Source organism: Pimephales promelas, chromosome 10, assembly GCF_988280905.1.
Source record: "Pimephales promelas chromosome 10, fPimPro1.hap1.1, whole genome shotgun sequence".
Taxonomy (NCBI): Eukaryota; Metazoa; Chordata; class Actinopteri; order Cypriniformes; family Leuciscidae; genus Pimephales; species Pimephales promelas.
The window spans coordinates 11,454,659-11,477,710 of NC_142778.1; the positions used below are offsets into that span (position 1 = coordinate 11,454,659).

Below are 23,052 nucleotides of genomic sequence, written 5' to 3' on the forward strand. Positions count from 1 at the left end.
TAGTACCTAACAGAAAAAAAAACATCCTGGGTATGCATACATCTTGCATATGACTTGTATGCCTTTCGCTGTCTATGCTTTTATGTCACATCCGCTGTTGACCGGAACTTCCGGTTCAGATATCTGTTTGATTTCTGGCGGTTTGTTTTGAACGTCTAAAACGCAGAATATATGATGATAAATTATATTAACCGTTAACGGGGAAAAAAAAACTTTTGTCCACACAATGGACGCACAAGCCAGATCTGTTTTATATCGGATAATCCGGAAAATACCAAACAGAAATATAGAAAACCTTCTGAAGAGATGGAATTGTTTATCAGCCGAACAGCTGCGCGATCTGGATTACACGAGACCCAAATGGGTGATAGTGGAACATGTCATTAGTTTATGTGAGGTGAGATACATCATTAACATTAAATAATAATTTATTATTTAAAACATTTTATTTCAAAATCATCAAATGGGACACTACCGTTACCGTATTTATTTTTTTCATAAAAGCTGTCTACGTTACTGTGTTTGAGTTAGGTCAAATGTTTTTACATGGCCAGAAATGTGTGTGTGTGTGGGTGGGGGGGGGGGGTCGATATGCAACAACTGTTTTTAATGAAATATGGCTTAGAATCAGAACGATTTTTACATCAGCGTAAATAAATTATTGTGTAAATCTCTCTCTCTCTCTCTCTCTCTCTCTCTCTCTCTCTCTCTCTCTCTCTCTCTCTCTCTCTCCCTCTCTCCCTCTCTCCTTCTCCTTCTCTCTCCTCATAGGAGAACAGACTTAGCCTGAAGCACGTCACTAATCTGGAAATGATCTGTGAGTGAAATGGCCTATTTTTTTCTTCTTCTTTAAACGTGTTTTCAAATTTAAATGTAACGTTACATAATCCCATCTGAATTTGATTGCCTCCATTAGATCGTATAGAAAATCCCGATCAAGGCATCTGGCACGCATGTCAGCTTACTGAGGCACAAGGTAAGGGGGATTTATGTATGATTTTCATTGTTAAATTGATTTGATTTTGAAGGAATGCACAATGAGCCCAGTTTGGTACATGTTAAGTATATGGTTTTACTTTACATATATAAATTCTTGTCTGAAATAGTTCATCTTGCTTTTCTCTACAGATGATGCAGTTTGTGTAGAGCTGACACAGTTTAAAGAGCAGTTTAAAGCACATTTGCATGGGGTCATTCGGCATGTAATTACACAATTTCATTTGGCATTTAAGCTTTCAAATCCAACTCAACTTTTCAGTTTAACAATTCAAAATGACATAACACTCGGTAGTCGTATTGACTAAAATCTTTTGATTTTACTTTTCAAGATTTCCATTAAGATGAAGAAACACGAGGATGAGGCTATATGGATTCGGATTGCCTGGGGAGACAACTTCAGCAAACCCAACCACCTTAAGCCAACTTATGTTGTGCACCACCTACACACTTCCTATGTGTTTATATCCAACCTCATGGCCAAACACAAGATCTTTCTATGCCAGGTGACTTTTGAACTGTCTCCATTTTGCTTCCTTTGCTGTCTTATTTGGTGTGAGATACTGTTTTAGGATAACTTATTTGATTTATACTGTATAACCAGACGCTGATGCAACTTGATACTGAAAGATTTGAAAATTATAATTCTCCCACCCCCCAAAAAAGTAAAATCTCAATTGTGTTTATTTATTTTCCTAGGCATTAGTAATAGCCACAAAACATGGCTCTATAAAGGATGGCCTCCTGAGCACCAAGAGTCTCACTGCAATGAGGGACTTGCTTCTGAGACGTTATCAGCAGGTAACCTATTGACTGGCAGCTTGTGGGCAAATCCAGCATATCTTTCTGAAAGATTAATTTAGATTTATCAGGCATTATCTGATATAATCTGAGCATTCTCTGCTCAAAACTCATGTGATTATCAAATAAATACTGGGATTAAAGTTTATAGTTTGGATATAAACACTGACGTCTACAGTAGTGATCAAAAAAGAGCAATTCACCTTTTGAAAGTAACTTGGTGCTTCAAACTAGATTTGTATGAATTACATTGTTACATTCACTAGGTATTACCAAGTGACTTATGAACATGATTTGTGAATATTTATTTGTCATTTAATCATCCAAGAGATTAGTTCAAAAAAGGTTCATCCAGCAATGAAACAATTGAAGTCTTAATGAATTTAATCATTCATTCACTGATTTAATAAATAAAATAAAAATCATTTAAATTAATTAAACATTTTTAAATAGACTGCAGCAATTAGCATGTTGTCAGAAAATCTAGTAAATTATATGTTATTTTGTGTAAGTATCATGATCTCGATTTGACACAAAAAATTGTGATTCTCAAATTATCCAGAATTGTGCTGCTCTAACCACATGAATGCATGTGATAGTTTCCAATCATATGTGGGCAGCTCTGACATAATTCACATCTGGCATAACCATGTATCTCCTATGCTGTTTACATTCGGATCAAGAGACCCTCTCACTCAATACCATTGTCTGGTAGACACAACAATTATGTCACTATTGGATTTTGTTCTCAAATTGAAATGAAACATTTTGAATCATATTGTTTCTGATTTTTCAAAGTAAGATTGACATGTCTTACAGACCAAAGAGTGATATTTCTTACATAAAGACTAATCTTATTTGATAAGTACTGATTTTTGGGGGTTTTTTTATTTTGTTTTTACACTGCTAGGTTTTTCCAAATGCTCATTCAAGGCCCCTACAAGAAAGAAACACTCTCCCATCACGTATGTACATGTTTTTATGTTTATGTCTTTTACATGCACAAAAATTAGAACAATACATATGTACAACAATCTCTGGCAATGTATACAGTTTTGTTACTTATGTTTTGCCAAGGTTAAATAAATTTGCTAAACAGTGCTTTTTAAAAACATTTAATTGTAAATTCCAAATATTTTGCTAAATTAAAAAGTAATGTGTATATAGGGACATCCTTGCTTTATCTGACTAGAAATGGGCATCTTCCCTACAGGTCAGTAGAGCTTTTTGGAAACGAGGCAACAACAAATTGAGATATCAACAACAATGCTAGGGAAAACATGCCGCAATTTGGAATGAGAGCTTTAGGATTCACCTTAACAGGATATTAAACCAAGGAATACACCAAAAGCACACTAGTTTATAACTAAAATTTAGTAATCCAGTCAAAGATCTAAATCTTACATTTTTTAATTTTCTTGATGATCCATATTAAGGGATAGTTCACCCCAAAATGAAAATTCTGTCAGTAATTACTTACCCTCATGTTGTTCCAACCCCGCAAGACTTTCGTTCATCTTCGTACCACAAATTAAGATTTTGATCAAATCTGAGAGCTGGATCACTCCTACACAGGCTCCTAAGGGATTGCTTTGCATAGGATTTGTGTCAGAAGTGGCGTATGGATGAAACATAGGACGTGCGTACGCACAGAAATATTTGGATTTATAAAACCGTGCACACGCACATCCTACGCATTTTCCCTTAATAAATCACTATCAATTCTAAATGTAGCGCAGCTTTTGCGGCTTCATGACACGCCCATAGTTGCCCATAAATAGTCCGTAAAACGCCCACAAGTTAATATTCATCGATTGTGAAATCATGTTAAACACAGAGAGGAAATAAAAAACGTAACTTCACTCAATGTGAAGTAGAAATTATCATTGGCGAGGTGGAAAAGAGGAGAAAAATGTTGTTTGGAGGGCACAGTGTGGTCATTAGTAATGCCAAAAAGGCACTTGAGTGGCAAAAGGTTGCAGACGCCGTAAATGCTGTAGCCTCACAACCTCGGACTGTGGCCAAAATAAAAAAGAAATGGTCGGACGTCAGAGTCGAGGCAAAAAAGCGTCTAGTCATTAATTCAATTTGAGAGGTGGCCAAGGAGTTGGGCGAAATCAAGACTGTCCTAACTGAAATAAACTGCACAATGAGGGAATTCTTGAATAAATAATATATTTTTTCCACACCTTTTGTTGTGAAGATGATGCATTCACTCCGAATCCTTCCATTTAATCGCCACATCTTCTAAGAGCGCAATATCAGCCATTGTGTGTCATTACGCATTGTGATGGGGCATTTTATTTACATCCATTTAATTCTGCATCTGACAAGCTACGGATGTCGGTTATAATCTACTTGGAAATGGGAAATAGTTCAGCGCAAATGTAATTTCTGAATGGTTGAGGCATACGTCATACGTTATTTTATCAAAAAATAAAACAAACTAAAGGCATGCATGAATAGGCTACCATGATTCCGTAGATTATGAAGATGTTTTTACTATGAAAACAACTTTCCCCAGTGGACAAATAATACATCTATCTATTTATCTATCTATAGGCCTATATCTCCCTAATTATTTATCTATCTGACTGACTATCTAATTGCTATATCTGCTCCGTTAGACAGACACATTAGCGAGAATATCAGTTTTGTACATTATTTCGTTCTGTTTACCATCTTATTTATGAGGATGAATTGTGTAACATGCCAATATTATTGCAGAACATATTTCACTTTCTTTTTGGAAATAGGCCTATGTGTTAATTTCCATTTCTGTTACAGATCGATCAAACGGGTGTTCGTGTAGGCTGTTAATTGTAAGACTTGCTTTGTGAAGTCTTCGTGTTATTTATGACAGGCAGTATTGCCATTTATTTTACAGAACCGTCTACAGTTTCACACACTTTCACGTGTTTTTTCCAACTGCCGACGGTGTCGCCATTTCTCATTTCACCTGTTTTTTGTGCGTACGCCTGGGTCAGTGCTTGCGTGAAGGACCGCACATTTTACCGTCAAGTTTGCTTTTTATAAATACCAACTATTGCGTAGAGAGCGGTGTACGCCTTCTTTTGTGCGTGCGCAATGTTTATAAATGAGGCCCCTGGTGACTACAGTGACTCAATCTTAAGTTAGCGACGAGAATATTTTTTGTGAGCAAAAAAACAAACAAAAATAAAGACTTTATTCAACTATTAATTTCCTTCTCTGTGGGTCTCGAGTGAGTTCACATAGTGTTACTGTGCAGCTCTTCTGTGTTGTATATCACACGTAGGCTCACTATTGGCTGACGCTGATCATGTGTGTGAAACGTGTGATGATGTGAATTAGATGTAAAATTACATTAGTGAGATGTACAACAGCGAGAGTATACAATCAATCCATAGCTAAATCTGAATGAATTCAGTCTCTGTATTGTACGGAGCCCCTAAAGGGACGTGGTGGTGAAAACAATTTGGGATGGGAAGATTTTATTTATTTTTTTCTTTCCCTCGCAAAACTTTTGCGTTCCCCCAAGATACTTTGTTCCCTTGCAAAACTTTTGCATTCCCTCGCAAAGATATTTGCGTTCCCACACTAAAACTGTTGTGAACTCGGATAGACACTTCCTGTATGATGTCGCTGGCAGTGTTTCAGACTGCTCTGTATGTTGACAATGGAGCGTTTCATAAGCCCCTTTCACACAGCGCGTTGATCCCTGGAATTGCCTGTGTGAACGCGAATACGACCCGGGATTGATACCGGCATCGATTCCGGGTTGAGGACCTAGTAACATTGACCGAATCAGTCCCGTAACGCGTGCTGTGTGAAAAAAAGCCAGGACCAATGCTGTAAGGGGTGTGTCATAGTGATGACGCTCGTGCGACTCTGTTGCTCTTAGAAGAAAGTTTGTGTTCGTCATCCACAAAGAAAGGACGAACAAATGTCTGCAAACTGGAACGAAGCAGAGACCAGGAGCTCCTCACTATCCGTGCTGAAGCTGAGATCGTTCGCCAGCTTTGTGGAATGGTATGCGCGTGTGTATGTTTTCGACACGTACGTTACACGTCTCATCCTCACGTCATGTGTCTTTCCAGGATCTTTCCGGGTTGTGTGTGAACGCACTCACAGATCCCGGCAAATCACTGGTAGTGTGAATGAACCGAAATCAAACAATCCCGGGACAAATGCCGGGTCACATTATCCGTGTATTTTCCAGAATCTCTGTGTGAAAGGGGCTATAGTGTTTGAACTTCGACTCAAATATAAAGAAATGCAGTCAGAGTGCTTCAAGGAGTTCAGTAAAGTTGGCAATATATTCACAGTTTCGAACTTCCCGGATCAATAACTCGCGAGCTTAACATTTTTAAAACACAAATTACACCCATTTACAATCACAGTAACATAGACAACGAGCCACAACCCAATTTTCCTCAAAGTGAGCCTTATAATATAAATTGATCTCTATGAGTAGGCGGCTTAAGTGCGAAGCGACCGTCTGTGCAATATAGTGCAATATAGCCCAAAAAACTTGACTACAAAAATAGTAATTTACTTTAATGTTACACACTGTAGTGTCACCAAATACAGTTTACACCTCAATGGTTTCCCACTGGTCATAATACTAAGTGTAATATTATGACCAGTGGGAGACCATTGAAGTGTAAACTGAATTTGGGGACACATAAGCCCCTTTCACACAGCGCATTGATGCCGGGAAATTGCCAGAAAGCCTTCTGTGTGAACGCAAACACGACCCGGGATTGATACCGGGACTGATGCCGGGTTGGGGACCTAGTAACATTGCCGGGATCAGTCCTGGAACGCGCGCTGTGTCAACAAAAGTGACAACAACCAATGCTGTAAGGGGTGTGTCATAATGATGACACTCGTGCCATCGCACGACTCTCTTGCTCTTAGAAGAAAGTTTGTGTTCGTCATCAACAAAGAAAGGACGAACAAATACCTGCAAACTGTAGCGAAGCAGAGACCAGGAGCTCCTCACTATCCGCGCTGAAGCAGAGATCGTTCACCAGCTTTGTGGAACGGTATGCGCGTGTTTTCGACGTGTACGTTATACATCTCATCTTGACGTCATGTGTCTTCCCTGGATTTTTACGGGTTGTGTGTGAACGCACTCACAGATCCCGGCAAATCACTGGCAGTTTGAATGAACCGAAATCAAACAATCCCGGGACAAATGCCGGGTCACATTATCCGTGTATTTTCCTGAATCTCTGTGTGAAAGGGGCTATACAGTGTGTAACACTTTTGGCAAGTAATAGCACATAAAAAATAAGTAGGCATATTCTTTACACAAATGATATTGTTAGTGGTACGCAGCTAACATATTAGTTACAATCATAGCTTTTGCATGATAATTTCTTGTCTGATGGTATTACACTGTATAACGGTGAAATTATTGATTTTTGTTTCATAATAAAAAGGATGCTTTTTTACAAACTCTAACTGTTGTAGTATAACCAGTAGGAGACCAGTGATGTGTGAACTGAATTTGGTGACAGTACAGTGTGTCACTAGCCTGGGTTTTCCCATGCTGCCTTGCCGCAGCGCGATTTTATTCACAATGATACGTGGTCTGGCATCAGCCAGGCTAGTGTGTCACAGTGAAGTTATTGAATATTTTTCATAATATAAAATGTGCAAAAGGGTTTTGCACTTTGCAGGTGGTCCCTTATTCGGACGTGTCTTTCAATCGCCTGCTTAGAGACATTAAAGGTATAGCGGAGGATTTTCTTTTTCCGGGTGGGTAGTCTATATTATTGGTCCACCTAAGTGTCAATCATTCTGGTGATATGTTTACGTAAGGCCATCGTACGTGCTCATCCCTATGTAGTTTTCACTTTCAGGTGTATTACAGTTTCAGGTGTATTACAGTTGTAGTTACAGTTTCAGCCATTCCTTTGAAAATGGCTGAGGGTCGAAAGACAAAAAAATGTATAAGAAGTGTATGATCAGAAGATAAAGGCCGCAGAATATAGAAACAAGACCAGAGTGATTTTGGATGAATATCACACGCTGGCGTGCGCTAAAAGCACAGATTGGGCTTCTCCTATGGTCGCGAAGATTCTACTAGACAGGTAAAGTTTTGCTATTTGGAAAAGTCCATTTAAAATCACTAGTAAAAGTTAATGCAAGCTACTTAGCAATGCTAGCCCTGGCACAAGTCATGCACCGCATAGACATGGTAAACATCTCAATTTGTCTAAAGTAGCCTTTTGACCAAATGGTAAATGGTATCGCGCTGAAATACTCTAAAACCTTGTGTGTTCATATTCTAAAACCTTGTGTGTTTATTATTACACAAATGCAACAAGCTACTTCTCCATTACATATGCAACTATAAAAATAACGTATTAATACCTACGTATTAACAATGACACATATTAGGTTAAGGACCAACGTAATAGCACTGCTTATTGCCATGTAACGTAATTGCGATTTGCAAAATAGTTTCCTCTGAAGGTATTTAGTGTGATAAAGGGTTGTACATATTCTGTCTTGAGTCCTCGGTCACTCAATCGATCAGTATAATAAGTAAATAAAACACGGAAGGGCATTAGACATTTTGTCTATTTTATGAATGTTTTTTAGTTAGTTTATAATTTGCAACATAATTGTGTAAGGCGTAATAGGCGTTCCCTCTCGGGAGCAAGAGTGTTGTGTTTGTGCATGTGCATTTTTTTTTTAAAAATGGAGAGGGTGGGTCTTCTCTAAAATTCGGAAAGATCCTCCGCTATACCTTTAATATTGTAAAGCTCGTTTTAAGGAAAATTGGGTTGTAGCTCGTTGTCTACGTTACTACGATTGTAAATGGGTGAAATTTGTGTTTTAAAGTTTAGCTCACGAATATTGATCCTGGAAGTTCAAATCTGTGAATATATTGCCAACTTTACTGAACTCCTTGAAGCACTCTCACATCATTTCTTTATATTTGAGTCCAAGTTCAAACACTATGAAACGCTCCATTGTTAACATACAGAGCAGTCTGAAACACTGCCAGTGACATTATACAGGAAGTGTCTGTCTGAGCTCACAACAGTTTTCCCGTGGGAACACAAACATTTTGTGAGGGAATGCAAACGTTTTTGGGGGGGGAATGCAAAAGTTTTTTTTTTTTTAATTCTCCCATCCCAAATTTGTTTCCACCACTTACGACTTCAGTAGTGTTCTTAATGTTGAGTTGCAGACATTTTCATTTGAATTTAGGTACAGCCCCCACCATCATTTAGATTTTTTTAATAGTAATAAATATCATTTACTTCAGTTTACATCCGTAGTGAATAAGCATGATATATCTTTCAACTTATTTATAAATAATCTATTTTTTTATTTTATTATTTTTTTTTGCTGGACTTTTTACAGACCCCTGTATTGGAAAGGAACACAAGGACCATGAAGAGAGAAGACATCAGATGGCCTGTGAGGTGTTTGGACATGGGGCTACACCAAAGCTAGAATCCGCTGTGTATAGAGTGAGTGTGTAAACCTCTCATCTCACATAAATCCCTTTAGATTGAATATCAGTTGTTTGTATTATAATTAAATATATTTTTACAGTAAGCGATTCTTTTGAGAAAGGGTATTGATATTTGAAATCACCAAAACACACCCATATCTTCATAGCTCTGCCCCCACAAATTCACAAACACCCTGTGCAATAAAGGCACCTCCCCTCTAATGAGTAACTGCTGATTGGCTACAAATGTGTTTTGGTGCTCGTTCTGATCCACTTTCAACAGCGTTTTTCAGAAATCGCTTACTGCACCTTTAACCACATGTACACCTAAACAAGCTTTTTGACATTTATAAATGTGCTTTAGTTACATGAATCCTCTGTTTTTGTCTCAGCTTGAGACAAGGTACAAAGGAAATGGCAACTACACCCAAAGTGACAAAGAGGAGTTCTTCAGAGGGGTGGTCAAGTTCTCAAGCAGCAGTCTGTTAGAGTCCTTGCGCCACTGTGTTGCTTCAGGTGAGGAACCAAAACCCTTTCCTTTGACTGAAGTCAAAATCAAGTCTCTTGAGGACAGGGAGTATATGAACATAAAACTCATTTGATAATGGTTTTAAAGGAACACTCTGACTTTTTGGGACTTTAGCCTATTCACCTTATCCCCCAGAGTTAGATAAGTCCACACACATACCTTTTTCATCTCCGTGCGTGCTATAAGTCTGTTTGACGCACCCACCGCTAGCCTAGCTTAGCACAAAGACTGGATGTGAATGGTTGCAGCTTTCATACTAATCCAAATGAGTGACAAAATAACGCAAACGTTTTCCTATTTACATGTTGTGGTTTGTATAGTCACGGAGTGTGCAAATATCAAGGCCATATGAGACACAGACATCTTTTAACCGTATAAATACTATATTTTCTGAAGGCGAAGCACTGCTACTTGGGCAGAGTGATAACAATCACCTGAGACGCACCGTGACGAGGAGCAGAGAGTTCGCTCAGTGTTGGAGTAAAGAGTCAGCAATTACCAACGTTAGATAGAAAAGCATAGTTTATCATGGGTGTTTGCTTTATTGTATGAGCTGTGACAATAAACAGGGAAGACCAGGTAATAAAGTACCATGTTTCATTGAATTCTAACGAAAAACGCATCCAGATTTATAAATATCACAGAACATGAATAAATAATTATTATTACAGGAATCAATATATTTTAAATGCAATTTATTAGCTGAACCAAATGTATTCAACAGCATATAATATACAGTATAATTGCATTACTATAGGATAGAATAAGGGGAAAGTAATAGCACAAATTGTTTTTGCACAATGAACTCACAGCCTATCGTACCCTTTTGCACGCTCAAGTTCGTTATTTCCATGGTTATTTCAAATTTAGGCTATAGGCGCGCCGCGCGCAGGGTGCAAGTTCAACGCGCTCGTTTTTTTCCAAGCGCGTCCGCACCGCATCAAGAAAAAAACATATTCATAGCCTAATCATATAATAGTGTCATTAACGTTACATTAGATCTGGCTAAAGGCACTGTTACAGTAGGTCATCTAAAAACATAACGGAACACTTACCTCAGCCGCAGGTGATCCACTTGTCCTGTCTGTGCTATCGATGGGATGGCCGTATCCTTCAGCACATTATGGTCCGTGTGGCAAATTCCATTTTTTCAAAAAAGTCGTCCTCATTGAAATGTACCGAGCAAACATAATGTCCCTTGATAATCTATTTAGGTGTGTTTGGATAAATATCCAGAGTAAGTTAGCCATTTCTTCATCCAGTCAGCGTTTTAATTGGAATTCTGTGAAACATGGTATTACCTCCCCTGTTTACTGTCGCAGCTATTTACGACCGAAAACCCATGACTGTAAACTACGCTTTTAATATTTAGAAATTGCTGACTCTGTTACCCAAACTCTGAGCGAACTCTCCGCTCCTCACCACGGCGTGTCTCAGGTGATGCGGTTATCACTCCGTCAAAGTAGCAGTGCTTCGCCTTCAGAGAATAGTTCCCAGGTTTTATACGGTTAAAAGATGTCTGTGTCTCATTTGACTTTGTTATTTGTACACTCTGTGACTATACAAATCACAACATGTAAATAGGAAAACGTTTGCGTTATTTTGTCACTCATTTGGATTAGTATGAAAGCTGCAACCATTCACATCCAGTCTTTGTGCTAAGCTAGGCTAGCGGTGGATGCGTCAAACAGACTTATAGCACGCACGGAGATGAGAAAGGTATGTATGGACTTATCTAACTCTGGGGGTTAAGGTGAATAGGCTAAAGTCCCAAAAAGTCGGAGTGTTCCTTTAAGCTGTTACATTGTCCATCACCAAGGTGTATTTACAAGTATTGTCTGGCATTGCCCATGCTTCTCAGTCATACAAAAACTTTAGAACCTAGTTTTTATTTTCTCCTTCACTGCAATCAATAAAGTATTTATTTAATATATATATTGGCAGGCATGGCTGAAGGTCCTGTCACTCCGCTGTTGTCTGCCATCACTCAGAGGGGAAGGAATTATTTTGTCATCACAGACAAAGGCCCTGGTGTTTCTAGCCAAGCATCATCACAGAGAGCCTGATGACAATTGACATTGCTGAGGAAAATCCGTTCAGCTAGGATGGGCAAACATGAGAATATATTGTGCCACCTGCATCCTGAAAAAATGAGAACGTTGGAGAAGACATTTGTGTAATCTTGGCAACATCAGCATTGTCCCCTAATCTGATCCAGCAGTAAGAATGTTTTTTTTTACAATTAACCTATATATATATATAACACATATATAGGAAATATAGCATGTATGATTTTAGTGTCATTTTAGCATTGTTTTAAATAAAGTTTTTTAAAAAAGAAAATTGTAATAACAGTTATTTTAAAAAATATCTGAATTTAGTCCTTTTCAAGCTGTGTAATGTACAATTGCACATAAAAAAGTTATGGAAATTTGTATGAAATCAGAATTTAATCTACTTTCCATGCACATGCAATCGGGCAGTCAATATTGTACTGGATTCATTGATAAATGTTGAAAATGGAAATTCAAATTTCATTCATACTTGCAATTTTGGGTTACGCTTTATATTAAGGTGTCCTTGTTACAGTGTAATTATACCAAGCTCTGAGTAATATTAATTAGTTAAAAAAAAGTGTTTCTATAGGGTTATTTGCATGTGATTATACACAATTTATTATAACTACAGCAAGTACATGTAATATATGTAACAAGGACACTAAAATGAAGTTACCCTTTGTGTCTTAGGTCCTTACAAAAAAGATCTTTCCTTTACAATGCCATACAGTCATCATTGCTAAAATAAAAGCGGTAACTTGGTTTTGAAATCATGTGTCACTGTCTTCCATGTAAGAGTAGAGAAAATGTGTTGAAAATATGCTATAAAACTGTTAACACAGTTTTTATCTTAAAGAGATAATCCATCCCAAAATAAAAAGAGAAAAATTAGAAAATTAGCCCATCTCTGTCAGTCCACAATATTGTAACTCAAAGGTTGTCGCTTAAGTAACCACTAATCATGATGTTAAGTCATACAACTAGTGGATGAATTCATGAAAGTCCTCTGAAGTGAATCAATCAGCGTGTGATGAAAATAATATTTTAAACTTGTGTAACCTTTTTTTTTTCTGGCCATCTTTCATAAGCACGTTCATGTTTCATGCTTGACATAAATGTCAACAAGTTGTCAAGCTTGCACATGACATGGCGGACCTCTGTGCTTCCCTTTCTTCTCGTATGATCTTTGCAACTTGGTAATGTAATGCTTGCAACACTCTTATGAATGTGCAAATGACATGCTAGAACATGACATGCTTTTTTTTTCATTTTTTATTAAAAACAGAATTGTTCTTTAAGACCTATGAAGTAGTAAAATGTGACGTCACGTCCATATGTGACATTTTCCTAAATGCTGCAGTAAAATGATTTGATATGATGTGTGCATACTGTAGATTTTTCTACGTATAAGAAATTAGGTTTTGATGTGTTTAAAGTATTCATATGAAGTATGCATGTAGTATGGGCCATCCCCTAAAATAACTGGCAATTGTTTTGTTTTTTTTTACTTGAAGTATGAAAAATGTGACATATCTCTTCAAAAATTTAATGCATGTATGTGTGGGAATGTTAGAGTTTAGTCTAGTTAATAAAGTCTTTTTCATATCACATTTAAATTGTCCATGTCTCTACTTACTCGTAGTAGTACTTAGTAAGAAAGACATCCCCCACAAGTGCAAGAGAGAAAAGGAAGATGTGATGGTGGAGGCTGTCCTCTTTCTTCAGAGCTGCCAAATAGCAGCAGGATGAGGGAGAGAAGAGGAACGTAGCATGGGCAGAAAGAAGTAGTGATGGTAAATTACACAGACCATCTTATGAGAATATGTTTATCTTGATTATGTACATTTAAAAGCAATCACCTATATATAAATATTCATTAATTGAAAAATAATTAATTTTAGGGAACATTGCTCTCCTATAGAATGAAGTATTTAATGCTCTTATCCATATTTTATAGGGTTATTAATTAAAATACAGTCATTAAAACTCACAATTATATGAAAATTAGTTTAAATAAGTTTTAGATTAAATACAGCATGTCACAAAACACTGCTCTCACAGACACAGTTTGAAACATCATGTATTTGTTTGTCTTTTAATAGACTACATCTTCATTCGCTCTACAGTTTTCGCTCTACAGTTTTCACCCTGACTCAATTTCATCACTTCTGATATACTGCCCTACAAAGCAAAAAGGCAGTAACTGCAGTTTTGGTAAAGCATTAATTATTACAATTTTCATGACATTCAAGGCATCCTTTGTTATGTGACAAAACATCTTATGTTAAATGCGTGTCGTTTTAGAGAAAAATGGTAGTCGTTTGTACAGTAACTGCAAAAAGCCCTAGCAAAAGTCATTTTTCTCAGCTCTGCACTCTGCGTAGTTACTGCCTTTTTGCTTTGTAGGGCAGTATAGCCCTCCTTGTGTATTTTACGGTGTCTACACACACGCACATTAAATTTTGATATGTTTTAGCTTACCTCAAGGGCATCCAAGATGTAGGTGTCTTTGTTTCCACAGTATTTTCAATTTTGACGTTTTTCAGTCACCGTTGTTGTCTATAAGCAGAGCCGGACAGTATCGGAGTACATTTACTTGAGTACAGTACTTAAGTACAATTTTAAGGGATCTGTACTTTACTCAAGTATCATTTTTGGGGAGTACTCATGACTTTACTCAAGTATATTTGAGAGGGAAATATTGTACTCTTTACTCCAATACATTTCTATCCATAACTGTGAGTAAAAAGTAACTACTTCTAAAAAAAAAAAAAAAGGAAATAAGAAAAATCTCGGAAACCCTCAAATTGTTGTTTCCCTCTCAAAATGATTGGATTGTGTAGGCGACACTGATTGGGACAACCTATCAGCAATCACCTTCAGCTTTCCACCAAAGTCAACTCCATGGTCAGATTTAGATAAGAGACCAAACCATGGATGAAACCAATGGATGCAGCAGGTCCATCCCGGGAATGTGTCAGCCCGTGGCCCCACCTTGCCAGACTATTTAAATTTTCTGAATTTTCTGAAATTTTCTTAAATGTTAAGTAAAGCAACATGGTAAAAAGATGAATACAACTTGATTTTACTTTCAATTCCTTTTACATTCTCCAAGGTATAACTTTAACATTTTTCATAACTCCATGTAGGACGTTTCTGTCCATAAATGTAAGCACTGTGGCAGTTGTAATGCAATATTTAGAAAATGTACTCTTGTACTCTTGGTACTCAAGTACTTTTAAAAACAAGTAGGCTACTTTAGTACTTTTACTCAAGTACACATCTGACTGTAGTACTTTTACTTGTACTTGAGTAAAATTTAGCAAGGGGTATCTGTACTTTTACTCAAGTAATAAAGCTGTGTACTCTGTCCGCCTCTGTCTATAAGTCATACACTGGAGGCTAAGGGGGTCCACCAAAAAGCATGCACAGAGAAGTCAAAATTAAACATGATTTAATGACTCATAAATGTAAGTACACATTGATGGCCAAAGACACGAAACGAGCGGTTTGTGTGAGAAAACGAACAGTATTTATATCGTTTTTACCTCTTGTAATCATAGACAAAATGATCTGACGACGGCACGAGCGCTTCGGTCTGCACATGCGCCGGAAGTGATCGCTTGCGCGCCGACGTCACTCTTTGTCTATAAGGCAACGCTACTTTTGCGTCATCGAAGGTTAACGCCCCTTTTTGGGGGAAAACAAACGGATTCCCCTGACAGACTCGCTGACAGACTCGCTCTAGTCGCAGCTAAATGGCACAAACATACGCACTATCTTTGCCGGCCGAGGACCGTGAGCGGTATTTAAATAAGCTACAGAATACAGGGTTACAGAGATGTCCTTTTGAAATAGTCGAAAACTGGATTAATGACCCCACGCAGTGGCCAAATATGGACTATTCAGACATCTACCACTATCTCGTGGAATCACCAAGTAAGTAGCCTATTTTTTTTTTCTTTCATTAACATACTAACAGTATGGCAAACTAGACGATAAGGCCATGTCGCTTGGATCATATTTAACTTGATTTAAGCTATTGACAGTTGTGTTGCCAACTAGCTATAAGTTACTAGTTAGAAAGACGAAGCTGCTAGCAGCTACGTGATTAACTTAGCTCTCACTAGACACGCTACCTTGGCTGTTAACTGATTTTACTGATGAAATAGTGGCAGGCTAGGACTAAAGTGGACTTGGCTGGTTTCTGCTTGTGTCTAGTGCTGGGACTTTGAAAGTTGTAAAAAGCTTTACAATGTGTTGGCTATGTAAAGGCTATGTAAGTTATGTATGGGGCTGTCAAATTGGATGTTGTGACATTACTCTATCCTATCTAGCCTAGAAGGCTTGATCTACATGCTGTTCGTGTTGTTACATGTAGCCCAGAGCAGTCATATAGACCCTAGTGCTAATCTTAAAATAGAGCAGACACCACTATAGCCAGAAATGATAAACAATGTCACTGTTTGTGTTTGACAGGCCTGTATACATCGGAAACAATGAAAAACAAAAGGTCCTTGGAGGCCCATAAGTTTTTCGTTAGTGGTTGGGTCCAGACTGTTTTTCACATCAAAGTGCTTTGTTTTTAAAAGCAGTGTTAAACCTTCTTGGAGGGTGACTAACAAGCCTCACAACACCTGGGTAGCTGTGGAAAATAGTGGCAAAGTTAGAGCAGCTCACTGCGACTGCATGGCAGGGTAAGAGATCCTACTGTTGACTTGTGCTCACGTTTTTGTGGAATTGACACTTTCTTTCTTTTTTCTTTTTTTTACCCAAGACTAGGTGAAAGCTGTTCTCATGTGGGTGCAGTTCTGTATAAATTGGAAGCCTTAGTCCGCCTGGGCATCACCACCACTGTAAGTACCAGTATAGCCTGCCAATGGAACGCTGTTTCTACAAAAAAAGTTGAGCCATCAGAAATCCGCTCAATAGATTTCGGAGGCAGGAGTGTCAGAGGTAAGGTCAAGAGACCCATCCCCAAAGCCTCAGCAAGCCAACAGGCACAGTTTTTACAAATGCTACACGCAACAGGTGAATGTCCTGTGGTGCTGAGTACTTTTAGTAAATATGCAGGCTCCACACCACACCACTCCTTGTGGTTTGAAACACTAACCTTTACCAAGGAAGAGGCAGACAGAGTGGAGGCAGAGACTGTAATGCAGGCAGCCTGTAAGGCCTGGCGAAGGCACAGACTAGGAAGAATAACCAGCTCATTTGCTCACACTGTTCTTCACACTAATCAAGAGAAACCCTCAAGCACTGTAATCAGAACAATCATGTCAGAGGCTAAAAACATAAATAGTCCTTACCTCAAGTGGGGAAGAGAAAATGAAAAACATGCCCTTGACACCTACAAATATGCACGAGGCATTGGCCCAGCCACTGACCAAATATCTACCAACATATTGGGCACTGAAGATGTATGCAAAGTGCATGAAGGATTAAGAGTGGACAGAGCAGGCTTTAGAATCAGCCATGAAAGACCATACTTTGGTGCATCATGTGATGCTTATGTGTCATGCGATTGTTGCGGCAAGGGTGTGGTGGAGGCAAAGTGTCCGTATAAGTGGGCAGGTCAGCAGTCAGTCAGCTGGACAGATGATGAGAAAGGGCACCTTTCCACATTGTTTTCTTTGAAGCCCAACCATTCTTACTACACTCAGGTACAGTTTACTCTGCAAAGGCAAAGCTATACACAAAGAAATCAGTAGCTGTCAACAGAATTGTGACATTCTGTAACAAATACAAAACAAAGGCACATTTTAATAATACTTCTTTTCCCTCTTCCTCCTTGCCAAAGGTCCAGCTGCAAATGTTTGTGTGTGCAGCACAGTATGCAGATTTTGTTACTTGGACCCCACAGCAGACCACCATCTTTAGAATCTTAAAAGATGATGAATTCATTCACGGAATGGTGGACGTGATCAGCAGATTTTGGGCAAAACACATCCACCCACAATTGATGAGAACAGTGCTACATAGTGAGGTGAGAAAAATAATCTTTTTAAAATAATCTTTAAAAAAAATAGACACACTATTGAAATACTTTAGTATTTATTTAATAATACTTTGTGACATATTTACAAGTGCTGCACAAACATTTACAAGTTTGTCAACTGTTGCTTGCCCTTGGTTTTTGTCCCGTGCAGACTGAACCAGACAGCGAGGGAGTGGACCGTCAAGGATGCGAAAGCGACCTTTTAGCACACCAATCACCCGCTCTGTAAAGACGACAACAACAAAAAGTGAGTGCTTTTCTAAATTGTCTTTTCAAATAAAACAACATTACAATAATTTAGTTTTACTTACCAATATGAATCCGGATGTTTGACTTTCTACGAGACATTTCCACCTCTCTCCCAGGTAACTGCTTCCTTCCTTTTGCGAAGGACGGTGTTACCAGCTCGACACCAAGGAGGGCAAAGTCATCCTGGAGTGTAAACCCCCTGTCTGCTAATATCTAGAAATAAAAAAAATCCACCATAATATTTCATTGTATCTACTTTGTTCTGCTTTTTCACCAGAGGGTGGTGACATGACACCCTAATCAAATGACATGAATGTGGTTAGTTGAGATACACCTAATTCCAATTTTACCTGATCACCTGGAGAATGATACACTGAGGACAGGAATCCTGACTGTCGAACAATATGTACATCAGAGGCCCTTCCTCCCCATCCATTTGACAAAAATGTAATGCTGCCAGATGGACTGCATGCTATTAGATATTTCACTGTTGTCCATTTCTTGTAGTTAGAGTATGATTTTGCTCTAAGAAAGGATACATAATAGTAGCAATGACATCTACCCTTTTATTTCAACATGGGATGTTAGAGTGTGCAAAGATATTTCTTGTGACACTCACCTAGCTTTAAGGTTGCTGGGGTACTCTGTCCTGATTTCAAAACAATCTATGATTGCTGTGAGTCGTGGGAACTGGGCCTTCATTTGTGGAGGTATCAGTGAAAAACATTCCCTATCAGGCCAGTGAACTAAAAAGGAAATTTTCCCATACATCAGGTCAAGCCATCGGATAAAAATTTGCCTGACAGTTGTTTGAGGCATTTTCAGAACATGACTTAAAAAAAAAAAGGATGGGTTTTGACGTAGTTTTATCAGTGTAATAAACAGCTGGTCCCGCGGTGGAAGGGAGATGCAGCCTCGCCTCTTCACAAACTGGTTAAGAAATGTAAAGAGGCTCAAAAACATCGTCCAGCTGAGTCCAGTCATCTGTCGGCACTTTCCATCATTTTCCTCCAAAGAATAAGATGACAGGCAGTTCCTTGACTCGCGCATTTCATCAGGCACATCTTCACCATCATCGTTGTCAGTTGGGCTATGATCTTCATGGAGAACTAATAAGAAAAAAAAAGTTGCTTTAGTCTGACCATCTTAAAGGGATAGTTCACCCAAAAATGAAAATTCTGTCAGTATTTACTCACCCTCATGTTGTTCCAAACCTCTATGTGTTTATTTGTTCTGCTGAACACAAAGGACGATATTTGGAAGAATGTTTTAATCAAACAGATCTCATTCCCCATTGACTTCCATAGTATGTATTTTTTTCCTACTATGGTAGTCAATGGGAAATGAGATCTGTTTGATTAAAACATTCTTTCAGCATGTTCAGCAGAACAAATAAACACAGAGGTTTGGAACAACTTGAGGGTGAGTAAATGATTAAAGAATTTTTATTTTTGGGTGAACTATCCCTTTAATATAATCTCAACGAATGCATGTCATTCAACTTACTTGTAGGTAGATCTGGGCTCACAGTCACAGCAGTCGTTTTTGCCACCTTGCGTTTGAGAAGGGGTGATGTCTGCTCACGTTTCCTGGCGTGTTTATACCTATTCAATTTCTGGTTTGGGTCTGCCACAGTACGGTGAGGAAATATTGTGGGCACAAAATCCGGGTGCAGGGGTTCTTTGACATGGTTTCCTGGAATTGGTTTAAAATTGTAAAATACCGTTTCAGTACATGCACATGTAAAACACTCTGGGCTGTTTTCAAGCTGCCCAGCCATAGCTAACGTTAGATGCTAACTAGCACTAACTGGCTTAGTTGGTATGGTAACATAAATAAAGCCAGTAACTTGCAAGTACACTACTTTATGTTAAATACAGATCGTTTAGGGGTTGAATTAATTAAATAATCGGCTTACCTGTAATGAAATGCTTCCCACATACATATGTGTGAGGGGTCTTTGGGTCCCACAACCCTCCATCTGGTGCTTCCCTCTTTATCGCCTGAAGCCATAGCATTCTTCTTTCCGCTTGTTTTTTTCGGCATGGTAAAGGTATAAATTTCAAACCGGGTGTTTTACAAACATTTGAGGTGCAGTTCACCACGCAACAACTTTTGGGCATGTTATTTTTTTCTTCTGTTACCGGAGTAGACAAAATTCAGAACGTGTCCAGACCGTTTGTTTTCCCCTAAAAAGGGGCGTTAACCTTCGATGACGCAAAAGTAGCGTTGCCTTATACAGAGATTTCGAAAGTTTTACCTTTCACTAAACATATTTAAATATACGGGAAACCGCAATGGAAGACGATTTCGGTATATCTAAATATGTTTAGTAAAAGGTAAAACTTCCGAAATCTCCATGTAAATATTGACTGACGTCACACGCAAGCGATCACTTCCGGCGTAACATTGAATTGATTCGGTTCGGTTCAGTTGGACATTGCACAACTGATTCAGATCACTTGGACGTCACTGTGATTACATGAGGTAAAAACGATATAAATACTGTTCGTTTTCTCACAAAAACCGCTCGTTTTGTGTCTTAGGCCATCAATGTGTACTTACATTTACGAGTCATTAAATCATGTTTAATTTTGACTTTTCTCTGTGCATGCTGATAGACAACAACGGTTTGACTGAAAAATGTCAAAATTGAAAATACTGTGAAAACAAAGACACCTAGATCTTGGATGTCCTTGAGGTAAGCTAAAACATGCCAAAAATTAATTTCAAAGTGAACTATCCCTTTAATTATTTGTTTTGTTCATAAGGTGGCCGTGAAATACGTCACCACACAAAAGATACTGGATGCTTATTCTATGTAAGTAGGCTACACAATATAAAACATTCATCACAGACATTGTTTTTTATTATTATTAAAAAACTGGTCCAAGACTGATCTAAATCCTTGTTTGGGAAACCACCTCCATCTTCTAGCCTGATCATCCAAATCCCCTTCCAAATAGAGATCGCCCATCCTGGTGAGTAAAGGACCCTGACCACTTTGTTATGGTCCTCAAATGTCCCTCTCCCTGCGAGAATCTGGTCCAGTTCATGAGGCAGGCGGCTCATGCACCCAACGTGTGCTGCATTCGCAGAGTACTCCACCGTGACATAAAACTGGACAATCTATCTATTAACAGCGAGACATCTGAAGTCAAGCTGATTGACTTGAGGAGTTCGCAGTACATGTCATTCTCTGGCATGTATTGTCACTTAAAGCTGCAGTTCGGCACTTTAACTCCTGTGATGAGTTAGGCGGTAAAGCAAACGTATCAGACAAAATATATTTCCTCCAGGCACAGCAGCGTACTGTCCTTCACAGTACCATGTCAGGGGAAAGTACTTCGGCAGGCAGGCGACGGCATGGTCACTATGGGTTCTGATGTTCGTGATGTGGAGTGGATATTCCCCTAGTGACTATGACATGCTGCTGCTGAAATGGGAGCTCTGGTCCAAACCCAACCTGTCAATAGGTGAGATGAGATCTAGAATTAATAATTCATAATCATACAAAACATCTTAACATAATCCAGTAGAGTTTAAAAAGTAAAGTTTAAGGTAATAATCAGACTCTCTCCGTCACCTCCTGGCTCTCTTAAAGGACAAGCCAACGTTCGTCGCGACGTTCTTTCACGTCCCTCGGCCGTCCTGCTCACCACAGTAGTGAACCTAAGATCAGCTAAAAAATCATTTTATTTTCTCATAGGAAGAATTTGTTAAATCAAATCTGTCTTTTTTCTGTTATGTTTCAGGTCATCACATAAGGCCTCTCCAGTTGGTGTCTCTCGTGCAGATCCATCCCTCCTCAAGGCTTTGCATCTTACCGGTTGAGCAAGGCCTGTGTAGCATCTTGCGCCTTGGCTTGAGCGAGCAGGTTTTGCGTCTGGCGGTACTGCTTCCGACAGTATCTGTACATATTGTATTTGTACATACTTCTTTTGATTGCCCCTTTTTGATTTGGTTTGCACCATCCTGCATCCAAAAGGATTCCATCATGGCCATTCATTTCTGAGGTTCCTGTCACAGTCTTCTGAATGCCAGTGCTTTCTGCCTCCACCTGTGCCTCTCTGATGATGACAGAGCTCCCTTTCCCGGTAACAAGGATCCTGATATGACTGCCCAGTTCCGTCTGTGTCTGCCGCCTCAATGCCAGTGCTCCCAATCATGGCTGCCCCTGTGATTCATGCCACAGGCACACCAAAGATTCCTTTTCTTGCCACAAAGTCAGCACTCAAGACCATCTTAGCCACAGTGGTATCCAAGATCCTAGTTATCACCATCCAGTCTCAGAGGTTTCTGTCTGGTCCACCCTGTCCCAGAAGTTCCCATCATTTCTGCCTCACAGTCAGTTAATAATTCTGGCCACTGCCGGCCCAGAGGTTTATGTCGCTCTGTTTCTGTTTCCATTTTCTTGTCATGGCTGTACGGTCCTAGAAGTTCTTGTCATGGATGCCTCAGAGGTTCAAATGCCAGAACTCAACCACCGGTGCCTGAGAAGCCCTGATTTTCAGGCTTGCAGTAATGCCAGAGCTTCTGCCAAGGCTCCTTGTCTTGATCGTCCTGAGCTCCATTTGTTTCATTCTGGGTGTCCAAAATACATGTTAAAAAAGTCTGAATTTAATATTTGCAGTAAATCATTTATCAAATGCTTTAACCCAAAGCAACTCACTGTACAAATGGGGAACATCACAAACAAATTTTCTCCTTACAATACTCAAGGTAACACACCATGTCAAACTTTTGAAAGTTAGAGTAGCCGTACAGAGTAGACGCTACAAGTGAAAATGCAGGTAGGTAAAAAGCAAGAAACAGTAAAAGTGTTTTAATTGATTTACAGGAAGTGCCTTGTGACTTTGTACCTTATTGTGATAAAACCATAGTTGCTGTTCGCTCTCGAAACAGCTAAGTTTGGAGAGAACATGATCAAATGACACAAAGTATTCCTTTAAATCTTTTT

General features: G+C 38.8%; 2 protein-coding genes and 2 long non-coding RNA genes across 8 annotated transcripts; 3 read left to right on the plus strand and 1 right to left on the minus strand.

Moving 5' to 3' along the window:
* The first annotated feature begins 94 nt into the window (after positions 1 to 94).
* On the plus strand, positions 95 to 12,606 carry cenpn (centromere protein N). Its single transcript, XM_039681926.2, has 10 exons — positions 95 to 397; positions 772 to 817; positions 917 to 976; positions 1,129 to 1,202; positions 1,329 to 1,502; positions 1,696 to 1,797; positions 2,708 to 2,762; positions 9,166 to 9,275; positions 9,652 to 9,775; positions 11,733 to 12,606. Exons 1-10 carry the CDS (start codon positions 227 to 229, stop codon positions 11,852 to 11,854), a joined length of 1,038 nt encoding a protein of 345 aa, XP_039537860.2. The 5' UTR covers positions 95 to 226; the 3' UTR covers positions 11,855 to 12,606.
* A 2,920-nt stretch (positions 12,607 to 15,526) lies between these two features.
* LOC148977324 (uncharacterized) lies at positions 15,527 to 17,881 on the plus strand. Of its 2 annotated transcripts, none has more exons than XR_016169870.1 (3): positions 15,527 to 15,784; positions 16,623 to 16,701; positions 17,646 to 17,878. It is a non-coding gene; the product is annotated as an uncharacterized LOC148977324 (long non-coding RNA). The 2 variants fall into 2 exon arrangements; XR_016169871.1 differs by lacking the exon at positions 15,527 to 15,784 and adding an exon at positions 16,409 to 16,542 and having other exon boundaries at positions 17,646 to 17,881.
* A 1-nt stretch (position 17,882) lies between these two features.
* Positions 17,883 to 20,351, minus strand: LOC148977325 (uncharacterized). Its single transcript, XM_089135394.1, has 6 exons — positions 20,011 to 20,351; positions 19,599 to 19,787; positions 18,712 to 19,201; positions 18,443 to 18,617; positions 18,155 to 18,305; positions 17,883 to 18,066 (listed from the first exon to the last, which is right to left on the minus strand). Exons 1-6 carry the CDS (start codon positions 20,213 to 20,215, stop codon positions 17,900 to 17,902), a joined length of 1,377 nt encoding a protein of 458 aa, XP_088991520.1. The 5' UTR covers positions 20,216 to 20,351; the 3' UTR covers positions 17,883 to 17,899.
* Positions 20,352 to 20,463: 112 nt separating this feature from the next.
* Positions 20,464 to 22,749, plus strand: LOC120485924 (uncharacterized). 4 transcript variants are annotated; one of them, XR_016169869.1, is made up of 6 exons: positions 20,464 to 20,579; positions 20,714 to 20,793; positions 20,864 to 20,913; positions 21,030 to 21,568; positions 21,697 to 21,755; positions 21,848 to 22,749. It is a non-coding gene; the product is annotated as an uncharacterized LOC120485924 (long non-coding RNA). The 4 variants fall into 4 exon arrangements; XR_016169868.1 differs by having other exon boundaries at positions 21,030 to 21,755; XR_016169867.1 differs by having other exon boundaries at positions 21,697 to 22,749.
* The last annotated feature ends 303 nt before the right edge of the window (positions 22,750 to 23,052 follow it).

Bases quoted from the DNA above. Each gene is read 5' to 3' on its own strand.
- LOC148977325 (XM_089135394.1), bottom strand. From the start codon at position 20,215: ATGCCCAAAAGTTGTTGCGTGGTGAACTGCACCTCAAATGTTTGTAAA. The intron at 18,306-18,442 runs GTAAAATTGGAA...TTTTATTTCTAG, and splicing joins ATCATTCTCCAGGTGATCAG to ATATTAGCAGACAGGGGGTT. The intron at 18,067-18,154 runs GTAAGTAAAACT...TCGTCTTTACAG, and splicing joins AAACATCCGGATTCATATTG to AGCGGGTGATTGGTGTGCTA.
- cenpn (XM_039681926.2), top strand. From the start codon at position 227: ATGGACGCACAAGCCAGATCTGTTTTATATCGGATAATCCGGAAAATA. The intron at 2,763-9,165 runs GTATGTACATGT...GACTTTTTACAG, and splicing joins AAGAAACACTCTCCCATCAC to ACCCCTGTATTGGAAAGGAA. The intron at 9,276-9,651 runs GTGAGTGTGTAA...TTTTTGTCTCAG, and splicing joins TAGAATCCGCTGTGTATAGA to CTTGAGACAAGGTACAAAGG.